We start from the raw sequence: 21,256 nt of genomic DNA, 5'->3' as shown, positions 1-21,256 counted from the left end.
TCAGCACTACTGTCAACTCTGGAGTCAACAGCATGTTCAAACGCCTTCATAAAAGATCTGAACTCAAGTGGATCTCCATGAAACAAAGTAACCTCACGTTGAGGTAAACAAGACATTTGTTGGTTCTTCACAAGCATTGCTGTGATGTCTGTCTGGCGTTGCATCACTCTTTGAAATTCTGATGTATCAGTGTTACCGCACAATGTTTCATTGACTGGTGTTGACCATTCCTTTGCAGTGTTTGTTTTCTTAGGTCTGACACTTGCAGGTATACTTGAATGAACTGCTTCAGGACGTGATAGCATTTTACCATGCCTTGATCTTACACTGTATTCATCATATTCATAATGATCCTGTTTTGGAATGACTACATTGGCTGCTTGGATGACCACATTTTGATCTGCATACTGTAGTTGTTCTTCACAATCTTTATACACTTTAATTTTAGCATCAGACATTGCAAGAGCCGTTTCTATTTCCAACTTTTCCATTTCAGCCTTTAACTTTGCTTCTTTCATTTCCAACTCCTGTCTTTCTTTTAGAGCGGCTGCTTTAGCCAACAAAGCTGCTCTGTTAGCTTGTTCCTTTAGACGAGCTGATGATGCTGTAGATATGGATGATTTTTTGGAAATAGATGCTGTTCCACTTCCTGACTTATTAGACGTGACCGTCCTGGATGACACCATTGACACACTGTCCATTGGTGAGACTTCATTATCACAGATTTGAGACATCTTAATGCACTGTTTAGTTTCCTCAATCCATGACTTCACTTTTTCCATGAACTTTTTGCAGCATAATAATTTAGGCTGAAACCAGAAATCCTGATCAGCATCATGCTCTTCATCTTTCAAATACAGCAGCACTGTTGCATTACTTTCAATAAATTCTTCAAACATCCGTTTGTAGAGTTTAAACTGCTTGTTTTCAACATCATTCAAGTTGGAAATGTTTTCCATAAGCAATTCAATCTCATTTGATTTTGCAGTTAATTGTCTCAACTTGCCTCGTCTGGCGTTTATCTGGTTGTGAAGCTTCTCTTCCAAACCCTTGTCCGTTAGCGCCCTCTTGCGTTCAGACTGCTCAACAACATCGTCGTCGTCGTCTTTTTTGTCCGCCATTTGTAACACTTCAAGACGTGCAATTTTACTTACAATCAAAGTTACACAACTAACACTTATTGCAAGCGGTAATATGATCGATCTTCATTCATTCATAAATCCAATGTCCTGCACAGCAGTATTTGGCCACAACAAGCGAAGCGAGTCCTTCTGACGTCTTAAGCACGGTCTTCCATTAACGTGCATTCAGGTGCGCACTTGTAAACACACTTAAATAACGGGTAAAACTTTTGACTTACATGTAAGGGACATGTGAATGTGGTATTTATTCCACAAGTTTTGACGCGTATCTTCTTGCCTTGATTCACGCTTGAAATCCATAGTTCGTTTATCACTGTTTATTCTTCCAAATCAACAAAGAATCACGTTCTTACATACAGCATAATCCAAGTGCAGCGATGTCTTCTCAACAACTTGTTTGTAGAGATACTATACTCATAAGGCAATTATGCTATGATAAACGGTCAAAAGTTTTGTGTTCTCCCACGACCATCTGCACTTATTGCATGAGCTTCAAACTTTTCTTACATGTGATACAAAATGGAAGTTACCGAACATGCGCAGTAAGAACAACTATAATGTAAAGAAGTATATTCAACAGGAAATAACTAATTAACATAAATAATAACTGTATCAAATTTACATAATAAAAATATGAAAATATACATTTTGAAATATGAAATACGGCTCTTACATTAAGGTTTATCATATATATGAAAGAAAGATACAGCTTTACGATTCTCTCTGAAAATAGTCAAGCTCCTGGAGGCATGCTGTGGGTGGAGCTAAAGAGTCATGAGCACTTACGTGCCAAAAAAGCACAGAAATTTGATGTAGTTCAAATTACTCCCTGCGGTTCCGAATCATTTCCCGGGATCTTTTATTGCTGGGAAAGCTCCATCTTTCAGTATTAAACAATCTGCAAATCCAGTGTCGGACTGGGCCTTGTTTATTAAACATTTGTCACTGAAATGATGGGAACAAACCAACACACTTGCGAAACTCCATTGTTGTCCCGGAAAAACAAAAAGGAAAAGGAATTTCGACCTTCATTACGTCATATAGGACCAATGAGACAAAAATGAGATCAAATGGATTACATAACTTAACCCTCTCCACTTATAAGGAGATTAAGTAGAATTAAGCAGACAAAATCCATGCCTGCAGGGCAGGGATGTCATGGTTACCATATAAAACATGGTGAAGGTAGATGGAAACGATCAACCAGCAGCAACTGGACCAAGCCCAGGAAGAGGCCATGCTTCTAGTGAAGTGGGCTCTCACACTTATAGGGCACTTCAAGCCCGCTAAGGCTTAAACCAAAGCTACAGTATCCACTATCCAGTGCTGTTCTGAGCGCATAAACAGGCCAGAGCACTCAACATGCACTCTAAGAGCCTGAACTGGGCAGAGTGGACTGGGACACTGCTCACCATCTGAAGTGAGGAGCGCCAGAAGGGTGATGACTTAAAAGGAGTTTAAGCTCTAAAAGGAGTGGAGAGCACTTTCAGGACATACTGTAGCCGTTTTTTGGTTTGAGGATGTTCTGCAGTCATTATGCCCAAACTCAAGACAGGAAGCACTGACTGATAGTGCTTGCAGGTCACCCACTCGCTTGACTGAAACTAGTGCCAAAAGGATGGTGAAAGGGGCCACAAGTTGGCCGACATTTTTGAGAAAGACACTCAATGCAAACTTGATGCAAGAATACCGTTCCTGTAATAAGTGTACTTTGAATACAAGTGTTATGCTAAATGGCTAATTACTCGAAATGTGGATAAGGACACAGGTTAGCTGAACAAAAGCTGCCTTTTGATTTTGTGTGGACAATACCTGAGTTTTATTTTTGTTTGCTTTGATTCAGATCCTCAACCTTCATCAAGATCGTCATCTTTCAATATTCTCTAACCAATATTTTGTTTATATTGGATACAGCATACCATTATGGTGCAGGCTATAGGCAATTTTAGTTAGGTGACATGACACCCATGATAGTCTATTGATGTATATGAACTGTCAATTGTAAAATGAAAGTAAGTGTTTCTTTTTTTAACTTCTGTGGGAAAACAATAGAATGACAGGATTAAGAGATTTTAGTTTCATAAAAGTGTCAAGTACCATCACCTTTGTACCTTTTAAATAGAGTAATCAAGTAATCATGTTAAGTAATTATCAGGAGTAATTTTTCTCACATTCTTAGACAAAGAAATGTAATATAAACTGTCATATACAGAAAATGTGATTTCTTTATGCTTTCAAAAGTCTTAATGGTTTATATCTTACAGGGATATTTTTACTAGGCTGGCAGGAAGGTTTTCAGGGCTAGAAAAACCGCCATCATTTAGGCAGTTGATGTGTAAGTGCTGCTCCAGGTTCAACCAGAAGCCGGATGCTGGTCTGTCCTCGTACAGAGCTCCCAGACCTGAATTGGAGGCATCTGTCATGACAACCTTCTTTCTGGAGGTCAGTCCCAATGGGACGCCTGAATAAAACAGGTGAGTGGTTTTTCAAGGGGCCACAGGTCTGACACAGCAGTGGGTTACCCTGAGATGAAAATGGCCCAGGCGCCAAGAGTGGGACGGAACATGGGCTTTAAGCCAATACTGAAGGGGCCGCATGTTGAGCAGTCCAAGAGAAATCACATAGGCAGGGGTGCACATAATTTTTCAGCCTCATATGAGAACCTGGAGATTTGGTTTGGTCCTCACACTGCATATAGTGTGACCCATTAAATGCCACTATAAAAAATGAATTAATAATAGTTATAATATTATTACAGTTTATTTATTTAGTTTTTTTAATTAAATAATAGTAAATAAACGAAATAATGGTGTGTGATAATATTATTAAAAATAAAAAGCAGTCCTAGTATTAAATACAAATGCATTTATTTTATAGTAAATAAACTTAAAAATAAAATGTTAATATTTACTACTACTTTGTTTATTTGCCTCTTTAAGAAGAATCACTTTATGTATTCCCCAATTTTAAGTCGCTTTGGGAAAAAGCATCTAAAAATAAATAAACAAAAGCGTTTTCATCATATTCAAACTTAAACTCAGCAGGCTTTTATTTTGGCAGGGTTGACGGCAAGTAAGTATACACGCTTCCGGATTTAGCATTGCTGATAAAGAGCGTCAGTGGATGAATGCATAGACAGTAAAAGAATTAAAAATTGCCTAGATTTATGCTTTCAGGTTGAAAATAAAACTTATATAGTACAGTTTGTGATCTAAAATGGTAATGGTGTATTAACAGCTGTCAACCATGTCGGTAGGCAAATGTGCTGTCAGAACATATTTATATTACGCATTTGTTATTTTAGTCGCGCATGCAGGCCTGCAGACCACTTATGTGCACCCCTGCACACAGGGAGTGGCCAACATGAGGCCGAGCATCCTTTGGAATGCCCTGAGGGGATGTTGGAAGTCCCTAATTTGAATGACTCTGACATAGTCAGGGAGCGTTCCGGTGTAATCTATGCCCAAATTTGGGCAGAATTTATAACTGTCCTCAGAAAGAACACTCAATGGCTGGGAGACAAAGAGCTCTTGGGTAAATTGATTCTTAACTCAAGGTACTCTGGGTGGCTTAGCAGCAACAACTATGAACAATGAGTTCCGGTTCTGACCTAGCTAAAACCAGACAATCTTCGCGATAGCTAAAAATGTCTCAAAAGGGAAAGGGGCCCATCTATGCAATTCGGCTGAGTAGGGGCTGGCCACATCCTGGCGAGCGGGCCCTTGGCGGGAGGAATGTTGACATCATTCCTTCAGGTACCGCTCATCAAGGAGGCCGTGGGCGGGCTTTCCTGGAGCCGACAAAGCCAGGCCGAGATCCTCCACAGCCTTAGATAGAATGCGGGTCAGCTCGCTGTCCACCCTGAGATGTGTTGTCTGCATCAGAGGTTGTCTGGCTCTTCGCCAGAACACTCTTCAGCATCTGAAGCCTTTAATGTCATGGAGTCATAAACGACAGACTGAGGCATGCAGGGGTTGTGCCAGTGTGAGTTCACATGAGCCCGGTGTTAAAAACCCCAATTCACCACAGTTTCTTTCTCCAAGAGGAGAGAGGAAGTATGAAAGCAGAGCAGGGAGGACCGCCTTCATTAAAGAAGGCGATCCACGAGCAGAAAAGGGCGAGACTCATGCTCTCACAATGAGAGCATGCTTTCCTAGTGAGCATAGCCTGCATCGAGCCTGACTCACAGCGCAACATTTGCAACAACATCACAGGAAATTGCTCGGAAATTTGCTCTTTAGAATGCCAGATGGCCGCAGGTGAAGGCTTCTGGTTGCTCGCGCTGCCAGGGGCTCCTTCTACGCCGATGAGCAGCAGGTTAAGCATCTTCCTTCTTCAGGATCTTGCTTGTAGAGTCAGTGAGATGATCTTCATTGCTGAAGGATATAATTTTTTATAAAATGCCGCTCATAGTCAACTTATATAGAGGTCGGCTCCTCCATTTTTGGCGCCTTTAAGAACAATGTGGAAATTTTTTACAGTGTGGGAATAAAGAAAACTTAAGTCAGCAAATTTAAGTTTAGTATTTATAACGTGGGAAACAATATGCTGTATTTTGCTGCTGCGATAGCAGTGTCATTCTCCACATGAGACCTCCATCAGCAGAATCACTGCCAAAATTGTGTGTATTATAGGACGATAGGGGCAAAACAGTAACAAACAAAAAAAATCTTCTGAAACAGATTAAACGTTCATGTGAGAAGAACGAGGAAACTTGTTTCATGCTGACAGTTTCCTGTATATATTGCTGAAGAGGACTGAGGAAACAATGATGTCACTTATTATAAGTAACACATCACTGTCCCTCATGGCCATCATGAATCTCACAGTACGAAGTAATTGGTTAGTGTTTCACTAAACACATGATTTTATCATTAATGATTGTGACGCAAGGATTCAAAAAAAGCCATTCAGTGTTTTAGTTTGGACTTTACGTGGCAAGTCTTGTTCACCAGCAGATTTGATGACTGGAGTATTATTATAAATCACATGATGAGTCAGGATGTAGGCAATTCATTTATTTGTTTCTTTGACATTTTCTGGCAGAAGCAGCAAAACTAGTATTGATCCTATAAATGCAATGCATCTTCACTCTTTTTAATTTCGATGGACAAATGTTTGCATTATGGTTAAATCTCCAAACTTCCAGACACCTGATGAGCTCTTTAGAACAATGCTTTTCTTCTCATTCAGAGCAGAAACTACAGAGGGAATTTCCCTTTATGGACTTCCCAAAGGTGGTCGAGATCTTTCTGTCAAATAGAGCAAAGAGTTAAACTCTTCACAAGAATCCCTTCAGGTGTGGTTCACTGAGTTGCACAAAAGTTTTGCCATTATTTTCTTGTTATTTCATTGTATCCAGTTACGTTTCCAAGTCCAAAGGCTCTATCAGATCCTAAAATTTACTTAAACAAATTCTACAACATTGTAATACCAGTGGAAGACTGAACGGGTAAAATGGTTTTGGATAAAAGGTCCCTTTGGATATAAGAGCTTCCAAAGTGATTCTGGCCAGAATTTTCCAGATCTTAATGCCTTCAAATGAATTTACCCCACAGCGTAATTACAGTTTAAAATCATGCACAGGGTCTCAGTATGCAGGATTTGTGCTTGGACCAAAATAGTTTGATATTGAGGCAGCCACATAACTTAAAAATAAGGAAATGTGAAAAGCTCAGCAGAAAGCACAAGTTAAAGCAATTAAAACCTTGTTGTTATTTATGATTTTTTTATTACATTTAAAACATCTTTGAGAAGGCATCTAAGTGCATGTTCATAATCATCTAAAGGCTATGATACAGCGCCCCTGCTGTCTACTGTTGGTAGTTGGAGACTTCAATCAAGTTGTCATTGGGATCACGAAAATAAGGGAGCGGATGGGACCCAAGGCGCCCGTCCTGTCAATGGGACTCCCCTCTAATGTCACTCCACATCCCTTCCAATACGACATTAGCATGTGATGAAAACTGTTATGCTTCAGTGTTTTGTTCTCAAAAACCAGGGATGTCAACCATTCAGAACTGAATTTAGAAAGGAAATAAATCCATTTACTGCTGTACTGTGTGTAAGTTTTAATTAAACTTTTTTATTTTCAGCATGGACTACCCAAAACATGCAGGATATTTTAAAAAACGGTTGGGAGACATTAGTAATCACTGAAATGTCATGTATAGAAATATGTATTCAAATGTAATGTATTATATTTGACTTTCACTTTATTTAACAATGTGTTTTGGCTGTTGATTTTGATTGGCAGCGTTCAAAAGTTCATTCAGAAAATAAAACCTTGCTAATAAATTTATCTGTTGAGTAAAATTTTGTAATTGCAATTTCATTCCAATTCAAATTCCATCTCCTGACCTGAAGGGCCAGTTCTGTCAGAACACAATATAGGTGACCTTGAGGGGGGCGGTGACGGTTGTCAGAGGGGTTTTGATAATCAGGCACAGGTGAGCAGATCCTGGTGTTGGGGTTTTGGATTTGGGCTCAAACTCCTTCCCAGCCTGTTAAAGGTTGAGTTTTTGCTCTCCAAAACTCAGAGCTTTATGGTCACCCTGAAACACGCAGTGTGGAAGAAACACAGAATACTTATACTCTGCTGCCACCACCTGGTATTGTTTGCAGTGTGTTTATGAATGGACTGACATTCTACCTTAAAAGTGATGACCCCCCCCCCCCCAAAAGCTTGGAGTAGAAGTGTGTGGTTCTGTTCAGGTCCCAAACCGAGAGCACCAGGTGGTCCAGGTGACTGGACAGGAACTTTTGAACCGGACGGATGTCCACCAAGAACTGACTGTGAAACATTTTTATACATAAAATTTGCAATTTCCATTTCATGCTGACGCTAATAAATACTCTTCTAAAAACCCCAAGGGAAAAAAAAGAAAAAAAAACCTGCATATGATCACTTGTTGAACTGCACAGACAAGTGATACAAACAAAATAACTTTAATATTAAACATAGAAGGCTGAACACTGCTGGCCAAAAGTATAGAATGTTTATTTGATTTATTTTTCTATGTTTAGAATTTTTTTTTTTTATTTCAGCATCATTCCTCCAGTCTTCAGTGTCACATGATCTTCAGAAATCATTCTAATATGATGATTTACTGCTCAACAAACATTTCGTATTATTACCAATGTTAAAACAACTGCGCTGCCAAATATTTCTGAGGAAATCCTGATACACTACCATTCAAAATATATTTTAAATATTTTTATTCATTAAGGATTCATTGAATTATTGATCAAAAGCTAAAGTAAATATATTTATAAAGTTAGAAAGGTTTATATTTCAAATTTTTCTAAAAGTTTTCTAATCATCAAAGAATCTTAAAAAAAAAACTGCATCAAGGTTTCCAGAACAACAAGCAATTTTCAACATTGATAATAATAAGAAATATGATTCCTGAAGGATCACGTAATACTAAAGACTGGAGAAATGATACTGAAAATTCACAGAAATAAATTATTTTTTTCAATTTATTAAAATAAATATAAAATTATGTTCAATTATACTAATATTTAACAATATTACTGTTTTGCTGTAATTGTGATTGAAAATGCAGCATTGCTAAACATAAGAGACTTGTTTCAAAAACATAAAAATATCTCAGTTATTCCAAATATTTTCACTGGTAATCTGTTTGATTTCTTGATTTGTTTGGAAAGCTGTGTGTACCACTGCCAATCATTTTTTCCAGGATATTTATCTTATGAATATTAATGAATCAACTTTCATACCTTCACTCACATTTAACATTAACAAGGAAGGCCTTTCACATGGTCACTTATGGCTTCTTGGTTGTAATACTTTGAAGCATCTTATGTAAATGATTCGAATTGTGAAAAGTGCTATTCAAATAAACGTGAACTAACGTCTGCCTTTGAGCCAATCAGTGGCCGAGCGTCACATTCCCTAATTAATATTTATGAGCCAAGCCGTCATCCCAGTACGATTCATAAATTCGCTTCCAGGAAATATCTCTCACATTTTACAGTAATGAGGCACTATTAACCTGCGGGTAGTCACTTCATATTAAACATTTCTATAAATTAGCATTTTTTAGCCATGCGCAATATCTTTCTTTCATAAATTAGGATCGAGTAAAACCGCAGTTTTTACTCGAAAACCGCAGATCGAGTAAAATTGGATGGAGTAAAACCGCAGAAAATCACCGCATACGCGCAGAGTAATATTATCATCAGAAAGTCCGATTTCACCGACGATATCACCTGTGCTAACCTGTCTGGACTCACACGGCTGCCGCTTGTGTGATGAAGAGTTAAAAATTTTATTCTTAAATCAAAGAGGGAACAAAAGCTACACAACAGAGAGAAAGGGAAAACTACAGTAAAGTCAAACGCAGTTTCGCCTAGCGTACTGTAAATGATAAAAAAGTAATATTTTCATCAACACTCTTGAGGGCTTGGTTACAGCTTGTCATTACATGGGCTTGAATACATACAGTAATGCAAGGTCAGAAAATATGGACTGGAAAAGTAGTATTTAGGACCAGTGTGCAATAAAGATTGATGATGAAATATCACTTCTATTAGATAATGAAGTCGCTGGTTCATGCTCCATGGTATCTACTGTCAATGGATCTTATCCTCAAAATATGTTAAGCAGTTTCCATAAAACTGTGCATTATATCATCGTGCATAAGCTGCATTTCAAAATGGCAATATTTTGATGTGAACAGATAAGTTAGCTCAATGGACAAATCATCCAACAAAAAAAGATTTCGGTTTACTATATCCAGACAATTGGAAAACGTGTTTTAAAAGTCGTAAAATGTTATCAAGGAAATAAAATGCATCATATTAGTGTTTGCAAAAATTGTAAACTGTACTACTAAAAACACAAATAATGAAGAGTCAAAACACATAAAAAAAAAAATTAATGCAAACTTTTTTTTTTTTGTCATGTAGAAAGAACATTATGAAAACATTGTCGTCTCATCCAAGCAGAAGGTGTGCAACATCTGTGTGCTGTAAGAACTGCTGCTGTGATACAAGCAAATGTCTCCTAAAGCCTCCAAAGGTACTTAAAAAAACACTGAACATTTGTGGAAAATCAATATTATTGATAAATACGAACCTTGAACCGGAATGTGCAAGAAACAACAAAAACTTTTAAAGCATATTACATAGTATGCATTCCTAAACTGGACTGTGAGATTGACTGTAAGGCCACAGAGAAACGATGAGTAAGTGAGGAAATCATTTTATTCATTTTAAACACAGCAAACTGGAAGCGAATCAAAAGAGGACTCAAAATATAAGCTATAAATAGGATGCTGACAAAAGAAATTCTATCAAGTAACTCGCTCTTATAATACATGACCTCTGAACAAGAATATGAATTTAACAATGGTTGGCTTGCTTATGATACATGAAATGTTGATGTAAATCATGGTGGAGAACATTATGCTTAGGGTTAGTATCCCAAGTCAACACAGAAACAATAAAGACCGATATCTCATCTATTGTTTCTAAATAACACTGCACTTGTTTTTCTAGCACGGGAATAAAGAACCTAAGCTCGCATATGAACCAACCATTACAAAATGAGAAAAATAATTTCCTCCTCAGAGTAAGATAAATGAAGCTATTCTCAATGTACAGAACTGTTAGAAAAACTTCCATTTAAGTCTTCATTTTAAATGTATATATTTACAGACTACAACATACAAGTCTATTTGTCAAAACGTCCTTTACATTTTCCTTATTAGCATTGCACGACATTGCCTACATGTAGCCAAGTTTGTTTCTTAATATATATGAAGTACGTTTGAGTCAGCCAACTGATGCATCATCGTCATTTGGGAAGACAGGCGAAAAACACGACCTGAAGTCTCCACGTAGCATATTTACAGCCTCTTCTGTTTGTTTGTGTAAAAAGTGTCTGGCCATTTGTTTTCAAAACCAGTATTACTGAACACTTTCAACAGCCAAATCAAAACCTATTCTATACAGGATGACAAACTCACTCAGAATTACTACGTGAAATTTACTATGATTTATCTGCATTTAGTAATTTATGATAATGGTGCAACCGGTACAACACACACTATGCCGTCATACCAACACAGTATGAAACCAAACTGATTTAAGATGCAGCAAAGTGTGAAAGTTTCAATGCATTTTCTGACTAAAATATATTTGAGTATATCCTTAATGTTATTTTTGTTACTCAAATGATTAACTTTTATTAAAAAGCAATCTTTGTTCAAATCTGATATGGAATACTTGCTTAAAATTACAACTCAAATCTCTCTTTTAGCATGAAAGTGTATGTACCACTCTAAGGTATCTCTACATTGCCCTTCATCAAATAATTTTGTTGAAAGGTGAGGATCAAGACAATAAATGATCAGGGCTTGCAGCATGGTCTTCATCGGTTGCGTCATGCACCAATATTTATTTCATTGTAAGGTGGGTCAAAATACACTGGCGTGTAGTTTGGGGAAAAAATATTGGCACCAGCAAATCTGATAAAACTTAACGATGGCTTCATATAGGATGTATGGGAAAATCTCAGTACGAGTTCTCACATGACTAGGTAATAAATGTAAAGGGAAGGGAGGAAGTGATGTCAAAGTGTCACAAAACCAACTTTGGCTAGACGACACTCTCGCGGTTGGTGGAAACCAGAACCGCCCTGCGGCAAATAGGGCAGGTTGAGTTCTCTGAAAGCCAGCGGTCGATACAGTGCACGTGGTATTCGTGAGAACAGGGCAGCTTTCGTAATTTGTTGCCTTCGGCATACTCCGTGATGCAGACGCTGCAGGTTTTGAATGCATCGCTTTCGCCAAAGTTTCGCATGGACAGGTTGTCGATCTGCTCTTTAGTGAGACCTCTGGGCTGGTCGTCATCTTCCTCGTTGAGCAAGAAGAAGTGCGCAAGTCGCAGAAAGGGCAGAGATCCAGTTTCATCCAGGTTAATGGGCGCCCGCTGTCTGCCTCGGTTCTCTCGAGGACTGTTAGCACCGGATCCTCCACCATCCACTTCCCTCTCCTCTGTCCGTGCCTCTACACCACTCTGGTTAGAGCCTCCATTCCCAGGAAGGTAGGAGTCTGGTTCCCCTGCAGCGGCTCCAGTGGAAGCATCAGGGTTACCCAGTCCATCAGCGAGGTCTGCAGCTGGGCTGTCTTCACGGTTCGAGTCTGGATAGTCCGAGTCCATAAAGTAGCTGAGTTCACCGAACCCAGTCATGATCTGACGAATCATAGACTGCAAAGCCATAGAAGTGGCTTCCCCGAGTCCAGTGTCTGAGATCCTGCGAATGGGAATGCGGATTGTGCTGACGTATGTTCTCACCCCTGCCCGCTCCGAACGGGAGAAGGTCCGGCGGAAACCCCCGCGCTCAGTCTCGTACAGTAAAGTGTTGTTGGAGGTCTGCGAACGAGACCTGGTTCGGTTAGCGATGCTGTCTCTCTGGCGGTACTCTCCAGGACGCACCCTGCGTACCTGTAAATCCAGCATTATTGTTGGAGGGCGACGTCCTGAGGCTCCTGCTTCTCCAGCAGATGCCTCTCTCTCCTGCTGTGCTCCGGGTAACTCGGGAGCTGCTTCCGGTTCTTGACTTTCCGTTTCCACAGTGCTCGGTCTAGACAAAAACAACTGCCGAGTCCTTGAGCTTCCCTCGACCTGGGGCTCTGGAAGGATCTCAGGACTGTGAGAAGGCAGGCCGTGCTGAGTAGGCGGAAGTCCATCCAATCTTTCGAGGTTGAGCGGCGAGCGACCTCTTGTGGTGCGAGCCCTTGTTCGTCGCTGCTCCGGGCTTCTACTGCGAGCCCTGACTTGACCCCTGCGTGGTTGCTCTACTGGGGGCGAGGCTGGGGGAGGTGAAGTTGGTGGACTTGGTGCAATTACTTCCGTGTTTTGAGACAGGGTGATAGGAACTGGTAGCTCTGGCTCTACTATAACTGCAAGCTCCTCCACCACTGGCTCCTCAACCACCTCTGCGGTCTCCATAAGACTCTCCGGCTCAGGGACATCTGGTCTTTCCTGGCCCCCTTCCAGCCTTTCTGTCTGCGTTTGCTGCTCAGCTATGTTGCGATTGACATTTATCTCCAAACTGAAACGGAAATCACCACTGTTGGGATTGGTTTGGCTCACGGCCCGCCATGACTGGTTACCCCTGTTACCACTCCTCGTTGTATTCCCCGTCTGTCGTACAGTGTTGAGCCAGTCAAGAAGGCTCTCCCCACTGGGGTTTTCTTCAGTGCCCTCAATCTCTGTCGCTGAGAATAACAAGAACATGATTTTCAAGAAATTATTACAGGTCAATTCACCTGGCTGATATGGATACTATACAAAAAGGGGGATTGTACAGCTGACTTACCAGCAGGCCCTTCACTTCTCTCCTCAGTGGAGCCATTACTGGGCGACTCAGGGCCATCCTTGACCTGCCGAAGGCGGCTTGACAGTTCATCTGCCGTAATTTCACCTGACCAAGAAAACGAATGGGTTAGAATTAAGTTGCAAGAGAAAGAGTGGGGATTTTGAAGGAACATGTAAGCTTTGGTAAAGCCAGGCCAACCAATCAAATGCACTGAGGTCAAATCCAAAATATTACATGCATGCAAATTTTCAATGTGTCTCCCATTTGACCTTCTCTTCGCATGAACTTTTAATTCTGTGGCTTTTAGTTTGAGGTCATCTATAATCCAGTTTACTCCTAAAAGTGAATCAACAAAATTAACTTTCAGCTAAGCAACTTTTAAATTTACAGTCTTGTAAATTAAGCATTGCTTGCTTTGTAACTGTTCAACAAAGAATGGAATAAATTGTGTAAATATTGCCTTACTGACAGTTGTCTGAAGTTTTGGTTGATTCCATTAAATATCTTTCTATCAAAGTAATCTGACATTATCAAGAGGAATTTGTTCTGACACAGTTTAACTCTGAGTTCTTGTCATATTTTATTACCAATTTCTAAACTATAGCAAATAAACTGTGATAGTGTGAGAAATGTTGAAGCTGTCTGAATACATTTTGGTTTGACTTGTTTATTTTATTTTACAGTGAAGACTATGCAGTGCTATTTTAAATAAGTTTCTGGACACCTACAAACTTAAAAAAAAAAAAAAAAAAAAAAAAGTAAACTGTGTAAATAGCACAAATAAATAAAAAGACGGCAAATAAAATAAAAAGCACATCTGTATTAGGGCTGGGACAACGCGTCGAGGTCACCGATGACGTCGACGCAAAAAATACGTCGACGCAAAGTATGCGCATCGATTCGTCGATCTGTTTTTATTTCTCTAAAAAAACGTTTACCTTATGTGCGCTGAATATACGCGATGGCCGGATCAACATTCTGTCAGGGGTTTTTCTGCATTGATCTTTTTTTTGGCGGCTGTCAAAGCTCTCCCTCGTGCATATTAATCAAAATCATTAAACACGATAGAAAAAGGGCGAAACACCAAAGTTTCACGCGCGCTCGCGCACTCACAGTCTTCAAACTACACAAGCGCGCACTCTCTCTCTCTCTCTCTCTCTCGTGCATATTAACCAAAATCATTAGACACGATAGAAAAAGGGCGGAACGCCAAAGTTTCACGTGGAGCATTCGGAGATTTTTTTTTTCTCCATGACAGGCTGCTGGCTCCCACTGTTAATTTTTATTTTATTTTTTTTTTTGGAAAAGCACTCTCTGTATTAGCTTAAAGCCCTCAAGTTTACATTGGTTACTGTATTCTTTCAATTGCTCTAAACAAGTATTTTGGGTGACCTTTTTTATTGAATGCTAGACATCAAGTTGTTGTTTTTCATCTGAAAGAACTTTTTTTCAGTAAGCTAGGCCCTATGTGTTCAGTAAGCTTGTTTCAGTAAGCTGTGTTTTCAAGGCTTCAAGGTTTTATTGAATGCTATCTCTATACAAGTGCAAAGTAATGCATTCTTAGTCAGTCTTTTATTTTGTAATTAAGAGCAAACATATATTGCAATGTTAAGGAATTCATGTTTTTTCATTCAGATATGTAAATCAACATGTATAAATTGTTAGTAGTCAATTAATGGGGAGATAATCGAAATCGAATCGGTCTGGAAAAATTAATCGTTAGATTAATCGATGCATCGAAAAAATAATCGCTAGATTATTCGTTTAAAAAATAATCGTTTATCCCAGCCCTAATCTGTATGCAATGCAGTTTCATTATTATCCAGAGTGGCTTACTTTAAATCATGTTTTGCGCCAGTAACTGAAAAAGTTAGTCGCGCAAGTGCCACCAGTGGAAAAGGTGAGTGTAGTTCCCTGTAATTACTCACCCTCATGTCATTCCAAACCTGTAAGACCTTCATCACCTTCACCTTCAGAACACAATTTAAGATATTTTTGATGAAATCCGAGAGCTTCCCGACCCTCCATAGACAGCAATGCAACTACAACGTTCAAGGCCCAGGGAGGTTTTAAGTTTTCTTTGTGCACAAAAATTATTCTCGTAGCTTCATAACATTACAGTTCAACCACTGATGTTACATGGACTATGTCCTTACTACCTTTCTGGTCCTTGAACATTTCAGTTGCATTGCTGTCTATGGAGGGTCGGAAAGCTCTCGGATTTCATCAAAAATATCTCGATTTGTGTTACGAAGATGAACAGGTACGACATGAGGGCGAGTAATTAATGACAGAATTTTCACTTTTGGGTGAACTATCCCTTTAAGATAATTAAAATGTCATGAAGACTTTCGAATGGAAAAATACTAAATTATTTACTGAAGGAGTATTACATTTCAGTATTGTAAGAAAACATTTCAATAAATGTGCCGTCGAAAGCTCCACTCATTAAAATATGAATAATTCTGTATATACATAAGCTGACGTTTCACTGTACATTCCTAAACCCCAGGTTAACGTTCTTATTTACATATTTCAGTGTCACTGACTGAATAAACGCATGTTTCTTCTAATGAACCACTCACGATAATAAATATTAAAGCAATGTTACAGTAATATGTATTACATGTGAAGACAAAGGAAGAATTTTTTTTGTGCTTTCTTTGGGAAGAGAAATATCAGAAACAAGATTGCAGATGTAATCAGTGAAATAATTATATGGTAAATAATTACTGTATTTTATTGGCTCAGTCCATCAAAAATATCATGGTTATTTGCAGCAGTAAATGTTATGTGGCTTCAACGATCTGATTAAAATCCATTCACAAATCTTTGGGTGCGTTTACACCTGGCATTTAATGTGGTCAAGTGCCAAAAAGAGAAAAGTGTTTAACAGTTTTCAAAATCAAGATTTTCAAATGACATGCATTTTTCCATGGCTTCTTCTGACGAAGTTGGATATTAGGTTTGTTGCGATAGTCGGTATTACCGGTGATACACGGTGTTTAACCCACCTACCGGTCATAGCACTTGACCACCGGCACCGTCCCCATCGTGTTGAAGTTTTAGCCTATAGCAATAAAGTACTTAATTCAGTTAGTGACTACGTGCCTTCGTAATTTAGCGTAAGCGGAACGAGCGCCGCAGTAAAGCAGCAGGTGTCCGATTTCATTTATCATTTGTAAACAGTGATTATTCGGGTAGGCTACCTTATTTAACAAAGTTTTTGATGTTCGTTCGTTTCATATTCGATGGTTGTGCGTTGTGTTTTGTTTTGTTTTTTTGCTGAAAGAGGCAGGCACTTTATTTAACGAATAGTGAATTTTTTTATATAATTTCTTGTTTGATACTTGCACGATGTGTGCAGTGGTTCGTTTTGTTAATAAATGCACTTTAAAGGTGTTTCATAAGTGCTTTTGTTTAGTTTTTGCATGGTGTGTTAAGTTATTATTCATTTTGCAATAAAGATGTGTAATACAAGCGAGTGTCTTATTGTTTTGTGTATTTTTATTAAGAATAAAATAAATTAACCCATGATTAGGCTAATTCAAACAAATGCTACTGAATTGCCGCTAATTAAAGTGAAAGTAAATTGAGACGTGTGCACGTCTGCACGACCGAATTTTCGGCCACCCGAAATCCCCGACACGCAACCCCCGGTGACACCGGGATTACCGTTTTTTTTACACGTCGATTAACCGGTGGAAAAAGTCCGTCACCGCAACATCCCTATTGGATATGCAGAATTTCGCCATCAAGTACACACTAAATGTACTAAATGTGGGGTGGTGTTGGCGCAGTGGATAAGACACATGCGTTTGGTGTGAGAGACCCGGGTTTGAATCCACTGTTAGACACCAGTGTGTCCCTGAGCAAGACACTTAACCCCTAGTTGCTCCAGAGGCGTGTGACCTCTGACATATATAGCAATTGTAAGTCGCTTTGGATAAAAGCGTCAGCTAAATGAATAAATGTAAATGTAGTCTAGTCTTTATGCAGTAGCTGTCCAGAAAGACTCTGCGTTAAACAGCAACTGAACAGGACAGTACTGGAAACCACCGGACTTACCAGGACAAGAAATGTCCATTCAATGCCATCTCCTGGCAGGGCGCACAGCTAAATGATGCTCCAAAATAACATTCCTTTCCATTGTCCTGGGACATAAAAGGATTGGGTGTCTTCATAAGTTTGTGTTATGTTTGTTCAAGTGTTTCTTAGAACAGAAACTAAAGGCAAACCATGAAAAGTAAATGCAAAAAGCTAAATTGGAATTGCTTACAAAAGAACCTAAAGGGGCTCTGAGAGAGCTGTGAAAGACCTGTGGTTTCACAATTTCTGAATCAAAACAAAGAGATTAACTTGTTCTGCTGCTTAAAATGTCAACATGGATTGTGTTGAGTTCAAAATTGGAAAAGATGTTCTGCTGTGTTTAAGGATTTTGGCAAAAATATTGGACTAAACAGCAAACAAAAAATAAAATATTAATTTTGCTATAATAATTGACTGAAACAGTGCTGTTTAATTAAGTGTTTTCCATTGGCTCGTTTTGACCGCATCAGCATCTATATCATTCACACAATGTGGTAAAACTCTTTCTAAATAAAAAAAAGTCTCAGCTTTCCAATTCTGTCAATTTGATCATGAAATTTGAATAATGCATGTTTTTTTTTTCTTTATTGTTGTATCAGCAACGGGTCATATCTACTAGTTCACTACTAGTTGTAACCCAATATAAACCATAATGAACATCAGGTGGTATTGAAAGAAACAGTTCAACTCACTGAAATAAATCAGGTCTCATGTAATCGCTCATCATGTAATTACTCAGTCATGCACAAAGTTAAATGTAAACTCGGGAAAGCCATTCAAAGTCCTTAGCATTTTGCTAAATAAAATTAATATGTAATATAATGCATATACCAGTTAGTGACATCTTCATTATTTAATGTACGTTTACATAAATAGTCATAAAAACACATTTTCTGAAAGTCACTAGGGATGCACCGGTTGACCGGCCATAAATCAGAACCGGACGGTTTTTGCTTAAAATACACGATCGGCAATCGGCCAGTTTTTGTTCTTTTTCCGGCCGATTTTTCCAGAAGTGCGCTCGCGTGCACAGACTTCATTGTAATCATTAGCTATGTCATTTGTGGGGAAGGATTTCGAAATCTGTGCACAGGACACGGGCAACCGTTCAGCACTGGAAATGCAGAGCTTCATGTCTGAGGCACAGATAGCAGGAAGCGAACTGCCGACTGCACAAAATAAGAGTCCCTTTCCTGCTCACTGAAGCTGCGCGAGTGTATACTGTACCGGTCCGCGCCCTGAACACGCGAAGACAGTGAAGGATGTTCAGCTCAACTTCTCACGTGTTGGAAGAGAAACGAAACGGACTAAACTGTGACAAAACTGAAATGTTTTTTTTTTTATGTTAATTAGAACTTGCACACACGTTTGAAAAGCCAGAAGTAAACGTCAGTTCTGCATTAGGATGATTATTTTTATTTTACCTTAAAATTATTTAGACTGAAATTGATTTTAAAATCACCTGCTGTAGCACACTGAGAAAAAGTGTTTCATTCATCCAATTAAAACATTTTAGGGTAATGATTCACATCTATATTTTTTAAGTTGAGACAATAAGTTATTTATGTTTCATTGTCTCAAGTAAAAAATATAGATGTGAATCATTACTGAATGAAACACTTTGCATCTTTGTTTTATTCGCACCAACATTATTAGATTTTAACATTTTGGAATAATATTTATATAGCATACTTTTATTTAGTCTAACTGATAAAGACCCAATTCAAAAACAAAAGCTAAATGCTGATCTCTGTACCATCTATGTTTGTATTGAATGTAGGCTACTTACTGTGCAGTTACTGACGTTAATTTCAGATGGATACAGTTATTGTTTTCAATAGCCAAAAGCCAGTTTGGCCTATTAAATACCAAATAAACATCTTGATTATGCACACTTCTTTCTTATTTGTTGCTTAAAGATTTTTTAAAAATCTGTATCGGAATCAGAATCGGCCAGTTTGCTTGTAAAAAAAACTTTATCGGAATCGGCCATGAGAAATCATGATACTATCGTCTACCAGCACAACCCTAGTCGGGCCAGCGATTTTGCGAGGCCTGTGATTCATCCTTCAGTAACACCTGAGGGACATGAAACGCTGCAGAGTGAAAGAAACCTAATGGCTGAAATCCAAAACATCAAGAATGAGCATCTGATCATTTCGCTAGCATCACATGCCGCCTGTATATTTCCTCGAATAATCACCTCATATCAAGCACAGTCATGTTACTTTCAGTTGACTGAAACCCAACAGCAACTATAACTTTAACTGCAGTGCACACAATTATCATTTATGTCTAGGTCTAAAAAACAATAAGGATTTACCAGGTGTGCCAAGCAGGTTGTTGTCTCTCATGAGCCGATAGTCTTCCTCGCTGAGATTGTTGACGAACTGGTAGAAGGCCTCTTCTCGGTCCAGACGGTCCAGCTGTCTTCTGCGCTGTGTTTCAGACTGATCTGCATTATCCTGGGCCTCCATCACTGAGTCCAGCTGTCAGATACAACTACAAACACAGAAGCAGGAAAACATCAGGTTAGTGTCAATCAGTCCAAACACACAGACTAAGAGGAGATCCATTGTGTTCAGCTGTACACGACATGTGACTGTAATAACTGAGCATAGCATGATGCCAACACTATCAGATGATAATACCGGCATCCCTGCATGTAAATACACGCGTGTTTCTGATGTTTCCTGGAGCTAGTGAAACTGGTTCAAACCTGAAAGCGCTCGCTGACTAATATGATCATTTTAAGCCATTAAAGAATAAAATTATGAGATCTTTCGAGTCTGTTCAAATATAATTACCTGCCTACAATCAGAGAGACTGAAAACAAAATGGCATCAGCGAGCTAAACAGGCTAAAGCTCAATCATTTCAAGAAAAACAACCTTTCCGTTTGTCCTTGATTCCACACAGTCAGCACAATAAACGCATTACCGTCACCAATAGAAGTCGAAGCTAAAATCATCAAAGCAGTATCACTAATAATATCACATCAAAGGTGTATTTCCCAATGTGTGACGACAAACCTCTCGCAAGCACGGACTGAAGAGAAGGGTGAAGGCTAACGTTAGCTGTAGCCTGAGCTCAAACTGGGCTTGGGTTAGATGGAGAAACAGCGATCGCGATCTTGCTAAGCTAAGGCGAAGCTAACGTTAGCATTAGCACGGCTGTGAGATAAAAACAGCCAAAAGTCAGCGAGTCTCTAACGAGGAAATTACAGAAGAATACCTCAATAAATATGTCGAAGCCGTGTCTAGTAACCGTTCCGTATCCGCCTCGTTGATGTTTGTTAATGTTAATCTTGACAGTAATTCAGGAGTTCATTTTCTCAGACGTCTCTTCAGCGTCGACTCTACTTCCGGTGTGAGGAAATGTGCGGAAACGAAATACAACTTAAAAGTCTGAACAGTCGCGTTTAGCGTTTAACAGGTAGGCTGTGTGCGACAAGACACTGCAGGGAATATAAATATATTTACATTTTAATGTAGATCACTGTAAAAGAGGTTAAACTGAAAGGTGAGTTCTTACACCGTCTCAATAACCCTACATATTGCACAAAACAATACTTAAATGTCAACACAAGAGTTTTAAGTGCGCACGTTGATGAATTGTAATTTATGGTTGGTTTTAAAATGAAAAGAGCTGATCTTTTATTTTGTAATTGTGCT

At 38.9% G+C, this 21,256-nt stretch overlaps 1 protein-coding gene across 1 annotated transcript; it reads right to left on the bottom strand.

Moving 5' to 3' along the window:
- Positions 1-10,355: 10,355 nt before the first annotated feature.
- Positions 10,356-20,972, bottom strand: LOC132114053 (E3 ubiquitin-protein ligase RLIM-like). Its single transcript, XM_059522182.1, has 4 exons — positions 20,817-20,972; positions 19,907-20,085; positions 13,495-13,599; positions 10,356-13,393 (listed from the first exon to the last, which is right to left on the bottom strand). The coding sequence occupies exons 2-4, from the start codon at positions 20,058-20,060 to the stop codon at positions 11,769-11,771; spliced, it is 1,884 nt and encodes a 627-aa protein (XP_059378165.1). The 5' UTR covers positions 20,061-20,085; positions 20,817-20,972; the 3' UTR covers positions 10,356-11,768.
- Between the last annotated feature and the right edge of the window lie 284 nt (positions 20,973-21,256).

This window comes from Carassius carassius, chromosome 33 (genome assembly GCF_963082965.1).
Source record: "Carassius carassius chromosome 33, fCarCar2.1, whole genome shotgun sequence".
Taxonomy (NCBI): domain Eukaryota; kingdom Metazoa; phylum Chordata; class Actinopteri; order Cypriniformes; family Cyprinidae; genus Carassius; species Carassius carassius.
Note: the sequence above shows the minus strand (reverse complement) of the source record. Positions and strands in the feature narration are given on the sequence as shown.

What these genes read in the sequence shown, in the direction of transcription:
- LOC132114053 (XM_059522182.1), bottom strand. Translation starts at nt 20,060, where the DNA reads ATGGAGGCCCAGGATAATGCAGATCAGTCTGAAACACAGCGCAGAAGA. An exon ending in CAACCTGCTTGGCACACCTG is followed by an intron (nt 13,600 to 19,906) that starts GTAAATCCTTAT and finishes TTTCTTGGTCAG; the next exon opens with GTGAAATTACGGCAGATGAA. An exon ending in GAGAAGTGAAGGGCCTGCTG is followed by an intron (nt 13,394 to 13,494) that starts GTAAGTCAGCTG and finishes TGTTATTCTCAG; the next exon opens with CGACAGAGATTGAGGGCACT.